At 35.2% G+C, this 12994-nt stretch overlaps 1 protein-coding gene across 11 annotated transcripts in view; it reads right to left on the reverse strand.

Annotated features, from left to right (window-relative positions):
- Positions 1-12994, reverse strand: part of Nrf1 (nuclear respiratory factor 1) — a 137651-nt gene that overhangs the window by 62150 nt on the left and 62507 nt on the right. For all 11 annotated transcript variants that reach the window (XM_076833304.2, XM_076833260.2, XM_076833279.2 and 8 more), the window contains 2 exons: positions 11884-11998; positions 9365-9491 (listed from right to left, as the gene is read on the reverse strand). In XM_076833304.2, coding sequence (XP_076689419.1) covers positions 9365-9491; positions 11884-11998 — 242 coding nt within the window. The remainder of the gene's footprint in view (positions 1-9364; positions 9492-11883; positions 11999-12994) is intronic.

Raw genomic sequence — 12994 nt, forward strand, 5'->3', positions numbered from 1 at the left:
TTGTTTTCCCAAGTCACCACAAGTAAGAGTCAGGTACTTCTTGATCTTTGCAGAAATTGTCATTGGGAAGGTTATCATATCACAACCAAGACTCACATTCCTTTCTCAGATGGTACTAAATGATTTACTGACTAAAAAGGTAAGGTGTTGCAGTATGTGACCAGATATAACAGTCATGTATGTGCAGGAGTGACAACTGTGCCTCCATATTGCCTGGGCCACAGCAATATTAAGATGTATCCCAATATCAGAGGACAGATAACTCAGGACACTGAATAATGTATGTCCACTTTACAGATAATAAAATTGAGGCTTAATAAACTAACTTTCTCCATATCATGCAGTTTATAAGGAGTATTGTTGGAAATCAAACTGTTTATCTAGCTCCAATACCTGAATATTCAGCTATTTTACTATCAATTATCTTTTTTCTCAAAAAAAACTCCCACAAGTCCCTGCTTCTTATAGGATGAAGTTTAAGCTTCTCATTCCAGTACTTGACCTTTTTCAGTCATTTTCTTCTTTTCCAGTACTTACTTTGCCACCAAATTCACCTGCACAGACTATGTGAATAGCATTCCTGAGTTCCCAGTACAATAGTCCCCCTTATCTATGGTTTCGGTTCCTATAGTCAAATGTGCTCTAAAATATTACTATTTCTCTTGATTCTTTCAAGAAAGAAAGATCATATTCACATAACTTTTATGACAATATATTGTTAAAATTATGATTTTTATCATTGGTGTTAAACTCTTATTATGCCTAATTATTTATTAATTTTTTTAAAAAGTTGTAGATGGACACAATATCTTTATTTATTTATATGTGGTGCTGAGGATTAAACCCAATGTCTCACATGTGCAAGGCAAGCGTTCTACCATTGAGCCACAACCCCAACCCTTACTGTGCCTAATTTATAAATTAAATTTTATCATAGGTGTATATCATAGGTGTGTGTATATATATACATATATATATGTATATATATAGGAAAAGACATAGTATACATAGTGTTCAATACTACCTGTGGTTCAGGCATCCACTGGGGATCTCAGGGTGAACCCCCCACCCCATAGACAACTGGGGCCTGTTGTATACAACCCACTTTCCTTTTCCCACTTTAGCTGGCCAGTCTCCTCATTAACCTTTTTACATCTAGCAAGTTCTTACCTTTGGGTCTTTAATTATGCTTCTTATTCAAATATTACCCATCTTCAAGGCCTAACTCCATTCCCATGTTCTCTGAAAAGCATTCCAATTATGGCAGTGGTACTGCCATAACTCTTCCTCCTTTAAATTTCCAGTCTAAATAATCATGTGTCGCTTATAATGTTGTTTCCAGAATATCCTATATACAATGAGTGCATGATTTTATTAAGCCCAGAGACTAGGTCTTTTGCATATTTTTAACATAAAATGTTATTACTTTTTAACATTTTTAAAGGTTATATAACAACAACAACATCAACATCTCTAGCAACATGTTTCATGTAGTTAGACACATAGTTCTGGGCACAACATGTGCTTATTGAAACAGACCCAGAAAAGACATCAAAATTCTTTTGTATTTCTGAAGCTTTTCTGGATACAAGGAATCTTAAGTCATATATATTTTATAAAAAGTTTATCTACAAACTCCTATGACATTAAAAATACATTGTCATTGGGGGTATAAAACTAAGAGCTGCCCTACTACAAAGATGCTCTCAAACTAGTGATTCTGAGCATACCTGGTCTTGAGCCAGGACTGGGTTGTGTCCATGAATTTATGCCAGCTTCACCCTGTTCTCCTTCTAGCCCCAGTGACAGACTCCTTTCCTCTCCTGCTTCAGTCCTTCCCTTTAGTTTCTCCCTAGACCTGAGGGTTCCTAGTTTTGAACCTGGAAACTTCAAAGGATTTAGATAGACTCCTTATCTCATACTTTGTACCTAACAGTGTTAAACAGTTATTTGTTGAATAGTAAGTACATGAGCAATGGGATTTTGTTACTTTTTAAATGCTTCTACATTTTGTGTAAATGAAAACATTTTTAAAGGTTATATAACAACAACATCAACATCTCTAGCAATTAGAGAAATGCAAATTAAAACTACAGTGAGATTTCATCTCAATCTAATCAGCATTATCGAGAACAATAAATGTTGGTGTGTATGTGGGAAAAAGGTATAATCATACATTGCTGGTGGGAATTGCAAACTGGTGCAACCACTCTGGAAAGCAATATGGAGATTCCTCAGAAAACTTGGAATGGAACCACCATTTGACCCAGTTTTCCTACTCCTTGATATATACCAAAGGACTTAAAATCAGCATACTATAATGATGTGGCCTCATCAATGTTTATAGCAGCTCAATTCACAATAGCTAAGCTATGGAACCAACCTAGGTATGCTTCAACAGATGAATGGATAGAGAAAACGTGGTGTATATACACAATGGAATATTACTCAGCCATAACATGTGAATGATTTCTCTGATTTAAGGATGCTGATTCATAATATGCTGGGATGGGGATGGGAAGATTAAATGAACTCTAGAAAGAGGAAAAGAGTAGGGAGGGGAAGGGAGGGGGCATAGGAGTAGGAAAGACAGTGGAATGCAATGGTCATAATTACCCTAAGTACATGTATGAAGACATGAAGGATGCAACTCTACTTTGCATACAACCAGAGACACGAAAAATGGTGCTCTATATGTGTAATATGAATTGCAATGCATTCTGTTGTCATATATAACAAATTAAAATTTCAAAAAATTAAAAAAGAAAAAGAATGAAAGTATGGCATTTGCCAGTAAATGTATAGAACTGGAGACTATCATACTACAAGTGAAACAAGACACTCCCCAAAAACTAAAGGCTGAGTGTTCTCTCTGATATGTGGATGCTAACACACAATGGCGGGGCGGGTAGGGAAAAACAGAAGTTCATTGGATTAGACGAAGGGGAATGAGGGGAAGGGAGGGGGGATGGAAATAGAAAAGAATAAAATGACTCAGACATAACTTGCTTATGTTCTTATATGAATATATGACCAGTGTAACTCCACATCATGTACAACCACAATTATGGAAGTTATACTTCATATGTGAGTAACATGTCAAGATACATTCTACTGACATGTATAACTAAAAAGAACAAATTAAAACAATTATAAAAACAGAAAACTCAGCTAAAAGTGGCATTTGGGGTACTTTATCTTGCCAACCTGCCCTCTAAAAAATTATAACAATGTAAAATGTTTGACATGACAGTACTGTAGGTTAAACATCTTTTCTATGTTTGGTAACATAAATCAAGCAAGATGGCTTTTTGTTTTAATTCACATTTCTTTGAAATTTTATATCTGGTCATTTATATTTTCCCTTTTGGTTCAGGCCCTTTTTCTTTTTATCTTTGCCCTCCACCCACATCCCCACACACCCTTACTGGGGATTGAGCCCAGAGAGACTACCAATAAGCTATGTCCCCAGTCCCTTTTTAAATTTTATGAGAGAGATCTCACCAAACTGCCCAACTTGGCCTGGAACTTGTGATCCTCCTGCCTCAGTCTCCCAAGTAGATGGTGTTATTTTTTCAAAATAATTTCTAAATTAAAATTTGTAAGCACAAAGGTAGAAAGAGTGGTAAAAATAAGTGGCTCTGTATCTGCTACCAAGACTCAATAATTGTCCACAATTATTTCGCCTCCCATCTACATGCATATACACAATTATTTCTGGAACACAATATTTTGTGTGGCCATTTAAGGTGGATTTTACAGACATTGTGATACTTAAACACTTGAGCACGCATCTTGGAAAAATAGTATTATCATATAAAAATACAATACAATGAAGGGGATTGAACCCATGGGCACCTGACCACTAAGCCACATCTCCAGCTCTTTTTATATTTTATTTTGAGACAGTGGCTTGCTAAGTTGTTTAGGGCCTCGCTAAGTTGCCTAGTCTGGCTTTGAACTTGCAATTCTTCTGCCTCAGCCTCCTGAGCCACTGGGATTATAGGTGTGTGCCACTACACTGGTTCTTTTATTGAGTTTTGAGAGCTCTTTTTATATTAAGAATACTAATCATTAGCTTGGCTAAAATATTTAGGTATCAAACCCTAAATTTCCACTATAAAGCACAGATAATGTCAGATATATATATATCATATAGTTATTTTAATGATAAAACAAAATTCATACACTTAAAAAGTGCTCAGAATAAAACAGGTATGTGTTATAAACAATAAATTACAATTATTATTTTTTTAAAGAATTCTTATATTTTAACCTTTATTTTATTTATTTATTTTTATGTGGTACTGAGGATGGAACTCTGTCCTTGCATATGCTAGGCAAGCACTGAGCCCCACCCCAGCCCCGCTGTTATTATTTTTAAAAAAAAATTTTTTTTTTCAGTTGTTGTAAGCCATTTAATTTTGTTCCCAGTGGCTTAATACACACTCCAACTGTGGGCAAGGAGGTAATGTGGGCAAAGTACAATATGTAGAAACAAATAACACTCTAGAAAAGAAATTTTAAAAATCCAATACTATTGGGCTGGGGTTGCAGCTCAGTGATACAGCACTTGCCTAGCACATGTGAGGCCCTGGGTTTGATCCTCAGCACCACATAAAGATCAATAAAATAAAGGTAATGTATCCATCTACAACTACAAAATTTTTTTTTTAAATCCAATATTATTATAAGGCTTAGTACATCTTTCAATCTTTTCTTAACAAATACTTAAAGCAGTCTCGAGGGGCTGGGATTGTGGCTCAGCGGTAGAGCGCTCGCCTAGCATGGGCAGGGCTCAGCACCACATAAAAATAAAGGTATTGTGTTGTGTCCATCTACACCTAAAAAAAAAAAAAAGTATTAAAAAAAAAAAAACAGTTTTGAATCTGAAGTCTATATTCCAAAAATAAACAGGTCTATTGGATTTTAATTTTTCTATAACTTTGATTAGCCTCCAGCTAGAAGAGCAAAAGAAAAATTTATGATGAGTTTAGGCAGAGGAACAAAATGCAAACAACCCGGTTTTCAAATTAGTAAATGAATAACACAAAGTATTTATAATTATACCTCGAACACAGTAAGCACTTATAATTGCTAGCTATTAATATTATAAGATCTAAAATCTAATTTCTTTTAGCTATTATTAATGTGAAATTATGTGATAAAATATGCTGCATAATTGATTACAGTAAATAATGGGCTCTAGTTCTTTAAAACCATTGGGAATACCAGGACCACTGAACATAGCAGAGAATTACTCATAACTTAATAGTTTAACAGAAATCTTCTGAGGTGATGCAACACACCTGTAATCCCAGTGACTCATGAAGCTGAGGCAGGGCTGAAATTGTGGCTCAGTGGTAAAACACTTGCCTGGCATGTGTGAGGCCCTGGGTTTGATACTCAGCACCACATATAAATAAATAAGACAAAAGATTCATTGACAACTAAAAAAAAAAAAAAAAGAATTTAAAAAGAAAAAAAAAAAAAAAAAAAGAGGCTGAGACAGAAGAATTGCATGTTTGAGGCCAGCCTCAGCAACTTAGTGAGGCCCTAAGCAATTTAGCAAGACCCTGTCTCCAAATAAAAAGGGCTGGGGATGTGGCTCAGTGGTCAAGTACCTCTGGGTTCAATTCCTGCTACCAAAACAAAACAACAACAACAAAAAGGTTGAACAAAAAGTCATCCAAAATAATTAGGGCCTAGTAGTTCTTTGAGGAATATAGTTCTTTAGTTACTTTTCCAATTTTATATGTTTATTGCTCTATTGAAGTTTCAGTTAATATTTTTATTATTCTGCTGAGGTTTGGATATGTTTGGGCTATTTTTTCTTATCACATTTTGCTGCTTAGCTGGAGTTTTTAATTTATAAGAACAGGATTAAGGACTGGGGCTATAGCTCAGTGGCAGAGCACTTGCCTAGCTTATGTGAGGCACTAGGTTTGATCCTTAGTACCACATAAAAATAAACAAATAAAATAAAGGCATTCTGTCCATTCATAACTACAAAAAATTTTTTTCCAAAGAACAGGATTAATATATAGAGAGAATGTCCTTACTGTATATTTCTTATAACTTCCTTTTTTTCTTATCAGTATTTATTAAGTTTACTGATTTAAGTTCCTTGACTTAACAATGAAGTTACATTCTAATAAGCCCATCATAAGCTGAATAGTGTCTAAAAGACAGAGAATGGTTGTATATGCTTTTGCACCATTAGTAAAGCCAAAAAACTGGTAAAACCAACCATCTGAAGTTGGGGGCTGCCTGTATTAACTGTCTATACCTCATCTCTAAGGCTGCAAATTTTTCTTCTCCCTTTTTCTTCCTTAATATACAAGAAGTTTTTCTATCTTATTAGACCAATTCTTGAGTTTAATTCTTGAATTTCTACATCAATTTCCCTTTGTCTCCCTCTTATACTTTTTTCTGTTTGTTAACTCATTAATTTCTTCCATGTGTTTGTTTATTCTTATATGTATTTTTTAATAACAACCTTACCAGTTCTATTGTTCTAATTTTTATATTCTCATTTTATATTTTGTGTCTTTGTTCTGGCAAAGATAATAAAAGCTCTTACTACCATTTTTGGAATTTTCCCTTTTTTCATTTATTACATTTTTAACTTTTTGATTTACTTGTTTTGCTCTAATGATACCTGAGGCATAAAAATAAAAAGTTCATTATAATTTTATACTGTTTATCAATACTAAATAACCTCTGGTTCTCAGTTAATACATTTTTGCCTTGAGAATCTGGCTTCGTCTGCTATTATTACCGTGATCCATGATTTATTTATTTATCTGTTTATTTGTTTGTTTTTGGTCCCAGGGATTGAATCCAGGGGTGTTCAACCACTGAGCCACATCCCCGCCCTTTTTTTGTATTTCATTTAGAGACAGAGTCTCACTGAGTTGCTTAAGGCCTTGCTAAGTTGCTGAGGCTGGCTTTGAATTTGCGATCCTCTTGCTTCAGCCTCTCTTAGCCATTGGGATTACAGGCATGAGCCACCACACCCAGCCATGATTTATAGATGTTTGTCTGACACATTTTTGCCTGGTTTTACTTTTAACGTTTAAAACAGCTTTATTAAGATATAATTCACACCATACATATTTGTTTCCTATGGCTACTACAAACTTAATGGCTTAAAATCACAAATTGATTTTCTTGGTTCTTCTGGGATAAAGTAAAGGTTGTCAGGAGGGTGGAGCCTCCATTTCTTTGCCTTATTTAGCTTCTGCCTAGCTTATATTCCCTGGTTCCTGACCCCTTCCCTGTAGATACCCAACCTCTTGGCTTCCACCAACATATCCACTTCTATATTCCACTATATAGATACACCAATTTTATTTATCTATTCATCAGTTGGTAAATATTTGTGTTGTTACCACTTTTCGGCTACTATAAATAATGAACATTGTATACAAGCTTGTTTATGAACATATTTTCAGTTCTCTTGGGTATAATTTAGGAGGAGAATTTCTAGAGCACATGATAAGTCTGCTTTTAACATTTTGAGAAACTGTGAAACTGACTTCTAGAGCAACTGTGCCATTTCACATTTTCACCAGTTTCTCCATATCCTCACCAACACTCATTATTGTTTACTCTTATCCTAGTGGGTATAAAGTGTTATTTCATTGTGATTCTGACATTTCCCTAATAACTAATGATTATACTTTCTTGGTATAATCACTGGTAGTATCATTTGCAGCTACTTTTGATATTTTTAATTGGCTATAAACATTTCATATAAATTGATTACAGTTTTGATTTGGATTGTTGTTCTAATCTGAAGGAAAATCTTTGTTTTTAACAAAGCAGTTTAAACCACTCATATTTATGGCTTAAAACAGAATTAGTTGGCCTTGCTAATATTACCTTGCTCTATTTTTTGTGATTTTGTCTTTCTTGTTTTAAATTTCTTCCTTTGTTCTCTATGTTTTGCATACTGACTTGGCTTTTTGTTTTTAATTTTCTTTAGTTGTCTGGAAAACTAGATACATAGATAAACCACATTTTATTAATTCCTGCATACTGCTTCTAATTTTGCTGGTATTTGCATTTTTAACCTATATTTTATCAAACACTGCTTTTTAATCTTAGTCTGGTCCATCTGGTTTATAGAGACAGTATCTTTTTGTATTCTATGGAGGAGGCCAACAATTTCCCAAAACTTTTTTTTTTAGATTTTTCAGTGACTAATTTTCAGAAATGTTGTTCTGGGTCTTCCAGTTGAGTCTTTTTCATAGATCACATTATCACTTTTATTAGTAGTAGCACTGTTTAAGATTTAAAATACTGAAGAGGAAAAGCCATGTGCAAATTTCTTATTTATTAAAAGTGTGATGGTAAGGAATGCTTGTCAGGCATCATTTGAACTAGATGGCTTCTATCATATTCTTCTAAGGAAAAGTCCTAATATGCATCTTAATTCTAGGGTCACAGAAACAAATGTAATTTAAATCCTGTCAGATTATTATTCTATTAATGATTAAAGACCACAGAAAGAGTAGTTGATGTTGTATATGTATGGAAAGGCAAAATACTATTTTTAGAAAATTAACTATAGATAGTTATAAAATAAAAATACTCAAGGTGGGTGAGTTGGCACATGCATTTAGTATCAGCATCAGGAGCCTGAGGCAGAGGACTGCTTGACGCCACAAGTTTGAGACCAGCCTGAGCAATGCATTTTTCAAATGTATTTCTCAATTGAAGCAGATATTAAATTAATTCTTTGAACAAATGCAAAAATGTAACTCAGCTATCTGGTCAATAAAATGCTCCTGGCTGGACACACCTGTAATCCCATCAGCTTGTGAGGCTGAGGCAGGAGGATCATGAGTTTAAAGCCAGCCTCAGCAAAAAGCAAGTCGCTAAGCTACTTAGTGAGACCCTATCTCTAATTAAAATACAAAAAAGGGCTGGGAATGTGGCTCAGTGGTCCAGTGCCCTTAAGTTCAATCCCTGGTAAAAAAAAAAAAAACAAAAAAAAACAAAAACAAAAAAACCTCCCAGGCTTTCCTTAAAAAGTTGACACCTTAGAACTATCTAGCATTTGTTTCAGAGATAAATCACTCATTTTCTTACAGTCTCGCATTGGTTTCTTAATAAACAAAACATTATCTTTTTCCTATTGCATCTGACGAGATAAAATACCTTGTTATAGAAAGTAGAGACACTAATAATCCTTTTTGTTTTAATCTGCATTAAAAGGTTTGAAAACCGGTTCCCATCTTCTATCCCTAGACGAGAAGAATACAGAAGTGCTAACTATTGTACTGGAAAGAAGATCAAAAGACAACACCCACACAAAGCAAAGGGCATCTGAGCACACAGCTTAGTTCTGACTTACCACATTCTCCAAAGGTGCTGCACCAAACACTTTAAAAACAGGGTTGGGTTTGGAGGGTGAGATACAAAGGACAATAGCTTGCTGTCCCACTCGAGTTGTATATTCATCTAATGTGGCTCGAAGTTTCCTGAATCAGAATGAAAAGAGAACAAAAGCAGTTAAAGAAAAGAAATTATAGTGACACAAAGAAAAATCAAACTTACTTGGTAGGTAATTCTGATCAGATATTCATTGTTTTACCTAAATGTGAAAAAAGGAGTGTGAGGTGTGATAGCCTCTTTAGACCATTCTCCTAAAGAACAAAAATGAGCCCGGTGATACAAAAATTTTGCCTTGGATGATTTTTTTTTTTTAAGAGGGAGGGTGGGGAGAATTTTTTTATAGTTTTCGGTGGACATAACATCTTTATTTTATTCTTATGTGGTGCTGAGGATCGAACCCAGCTCCCTGCGCATGCCAGGCGAGCGCACTACCCCTGAGTCACATCCCCAGCCCCTGCCTTGGATGATTTTGAACACAGCAGTATTCTTCCTAATCTTAACCAACACCATCTATTGCTACTTTCAAGGATTATGGCTGAGATCTCCTCTTATAAACGTTATTATATCATGTCTATGCTTAATGAAGGGGTTTAAATGACTTGCTTCTAATTTCTTTTATTGACAGTCATTTTTAATTTCTCACAGACATAATTTTATCCAAAAATACTATTTAAAAAACATTGTAGTGTCAGATTTCCATTGTGATATAAACAATAACTCTTAGTCTTTCCAGAATTTACAACTTGATGGAGTAAGAACTTTTACAAATATAATAGTTCCCCCTCCTTCTCTTTGCAAATATAGTATTCCTCCCTTCTCTGTGGGGGATATGTTCCAGAACCCCCACTGGATGCCTAAAACATCAGATAGTATCAAATCACACACACACACACACACACACACACACACATATATATATATAGTTTTTAAATATATTTTTTAATACATTGATGCTTTAATACATACTTCTTTGATGCTTCCTTTTATCTCTACAATCTTAAAAGGGTAGAGTGGGTCAGGTCTCGGTACACACAACTCCTAGTCTCTGTGTTTTAAACACTATCTATATGTATATAATGCTCAGTCAAGAACTCTCTTTTAAATTCCAGACTCATATATCCAATTGCTTCTTCTGTATCACCATTGAATGGTTAAGAGATATACAAACTTAACAAATCAAAAGGACTGATTCTGCCCTGCCTTCACTCCCATACCTGCTCCTCCTCCAGCAAATGCCATCTCTATTGGTTCCAGTAATCAAACCAAAAATCTTGAGGTTACTCTTCACTTCTTTTTCTCTCTCATTCTCCACATCTAATCCATCAAAGAATCATGCTGAGTTGACTTCTGAAATACATCCAGAACCGGACCACTTCTTACTACCTCTGCTGCTCTGACATTGGGTTGTCTGTTTTGTTTGTTTGTTGTTGTAATGGGCATTGAACCCAGGGGTTCTCTACCACTGAGCTACGTCTCCAGCCCTTTTTTAATTTTTTAAATTTTTTTAAAAATTTTGAGACAGTGTCTAACTAAGCTGCTGAGGCTGGCCTCAAACTTGTGCTCCTCCTGCTTCAACCTCCTTAGTCTCTGAGATTACAGATGTGTGCTACTGTGCCCAACTTACAACACTAGTTTTAAGACTATAATTTCTGACCTATATTTATTACTACAATAACCTGTTTCCATCCTTGCAACCCAGTCTATTTTTAGTCTATTCAGTTTATTGAATGTAGTTTGAGTGATTTTTTTTAAGCACTACATCAGATTGTATCTTTGCTCTGGTCAAAAGCCTTCACTGATTTCCCACCTCACTCTGAGTTAAGAGTTAAAACACTGATATAAGAAGGTAAGACCTCATGATTGAGCTCTCCTCCAGCATGCTACTATCTCTCCTCTCTTGTTCTCCCCAACTGTCCCTCAACATGACTGCGAGTCCCCACCTCAGAGCCTTGGATCTTGATATTCCTTCTGCCCGAAATGCTCTTCCCCTGTACTTCAACATGGTTACTCTTTCAGTTCCTTCAGGTCTCTGTTCAAAGGCTGACTTATCAAAAAGATTTCTCAGACCATCCCTATAAGAGAAAAACTACTATATCTCCCCACCTCATTTCTTACAGTAATTTTCCTTACTCCACTTTATTTTTTTCCACTACATTTATAGTCAATCTGACATGATTTGTTTCTCTTCTTTCCCCCTCTATCAGAATATAAGCTCTTTAAGGGAATTTTTTATTCACTAATATATTCAATGCCTAGAATAATGCCTGTCACATAGAAAGCATACAAATTTTCTCTGAATGAATTAATGGAATATAACAAATCTTTTAAATCATATTTCTAGATTTTCATTTCTTTAATTTTATAATAGTACTTTAGAGTAAATCTGTCATTAAGGACTCTTGATGTCCTTGAGGAACCCTGTCATCTATTCATGAAGCATTTGAGGGAGGGTAATAATAGGGATAAGGGATCCCTCACCGAAGCAAACGTGTTTGCTGTCTCTTCCGGATAGATGGATTAGACTCAAACACATGAGGCCGTTTCCGTTTCTTCCCTGTTGCCACAGCAGCAGCAGCAGCCATTCCCACAGGACCTGAAATAGTAAGTATGTGCTGAGATTGAAGCCTGCAACTGTATAAGACAGAAAGCAATTAAAGATACACAAAAAACTTAGCATTTCTTTCCTAATATATTGTCAGGGAAAATGGAATGTTTCTGATACTAACAATATACTTCACTATTGTTTAACATGAATCATACTGCGATTTACTAGTAAAACTTACAATGAATCTTTTTACAGCACAAATGACTTATACCTCCTCACCACACACCAGCTTGAAGTTTGTATAAAGCTGTTTTGCCAGCATGCCTGGTCTGTAATGGCAATATTCTCAGAGGTGCTAGGACAAACTGTGGCATTAAGATGAAGGTTTGTCAAAACCGAGACAAATTACTTTCATTTGCATTCCTGTGCCCTCTCCCATTACTATAACACTCAGCCAAGTTAAGGATCTAAGAGAAAACACTCTCACCTGAAACTGCAACAACATCACCTATAAGAGGAATATGTAAAAGAATACTATCTTAATTGAAAACTTTTCTTGTTATCTCTGGGAATTTTGCCAAAAAGGGGAGATGTTGGCCATTAGATCAAGTTGATGAAAGCATCCTGGCAGAAAAGAGATGGAAACTTCCCTGCTCTAAGGAGGAAATCAGAATAAAATCTGGTCTGGCTTGCCCTAAAATTCATGTATTGTGTGTGTGTGTGTGTGTGTGTGTGTTTTGCAGGGTGGATGAAAGGTAACCCTAATGAACAATGAGAGTCTCTGATACCTGCACTCTTGATATATCAAATACATTTCTTTTTCTTTTTAAAAAGGTGTTCTACCTTTATCCTAATTAGTGAACCCTCTGGAAGGGTTAAATAAATCTAAATTGAATTGCTCCCAATGATACCAGCATGTATATTCTAAGTGACTGAATTAAAATAAGCTTTCAGGAAAACCCAGATGAGCTTCTGTGCATGTTGTTTAGTAGCCTAATCAGCCAAACTTGATTTCCAAAAGTAAGTTGAAAATATTTGACTGCT

Source organism: Callospermophilus lateralis, chromosome 1 (assembly GCF_048772815.1).
Source record: "Callospermophilus lateralis isolate mCalLat2 chromosome 1, mCalLat2.hap1, whole genome shotgun sequence".
NCBI lineage: Eukaryota > Metazoa > Chordata > Mammalia > Rodentia > Sciuridae > Callospermophilus > Callospermophilus lateralis.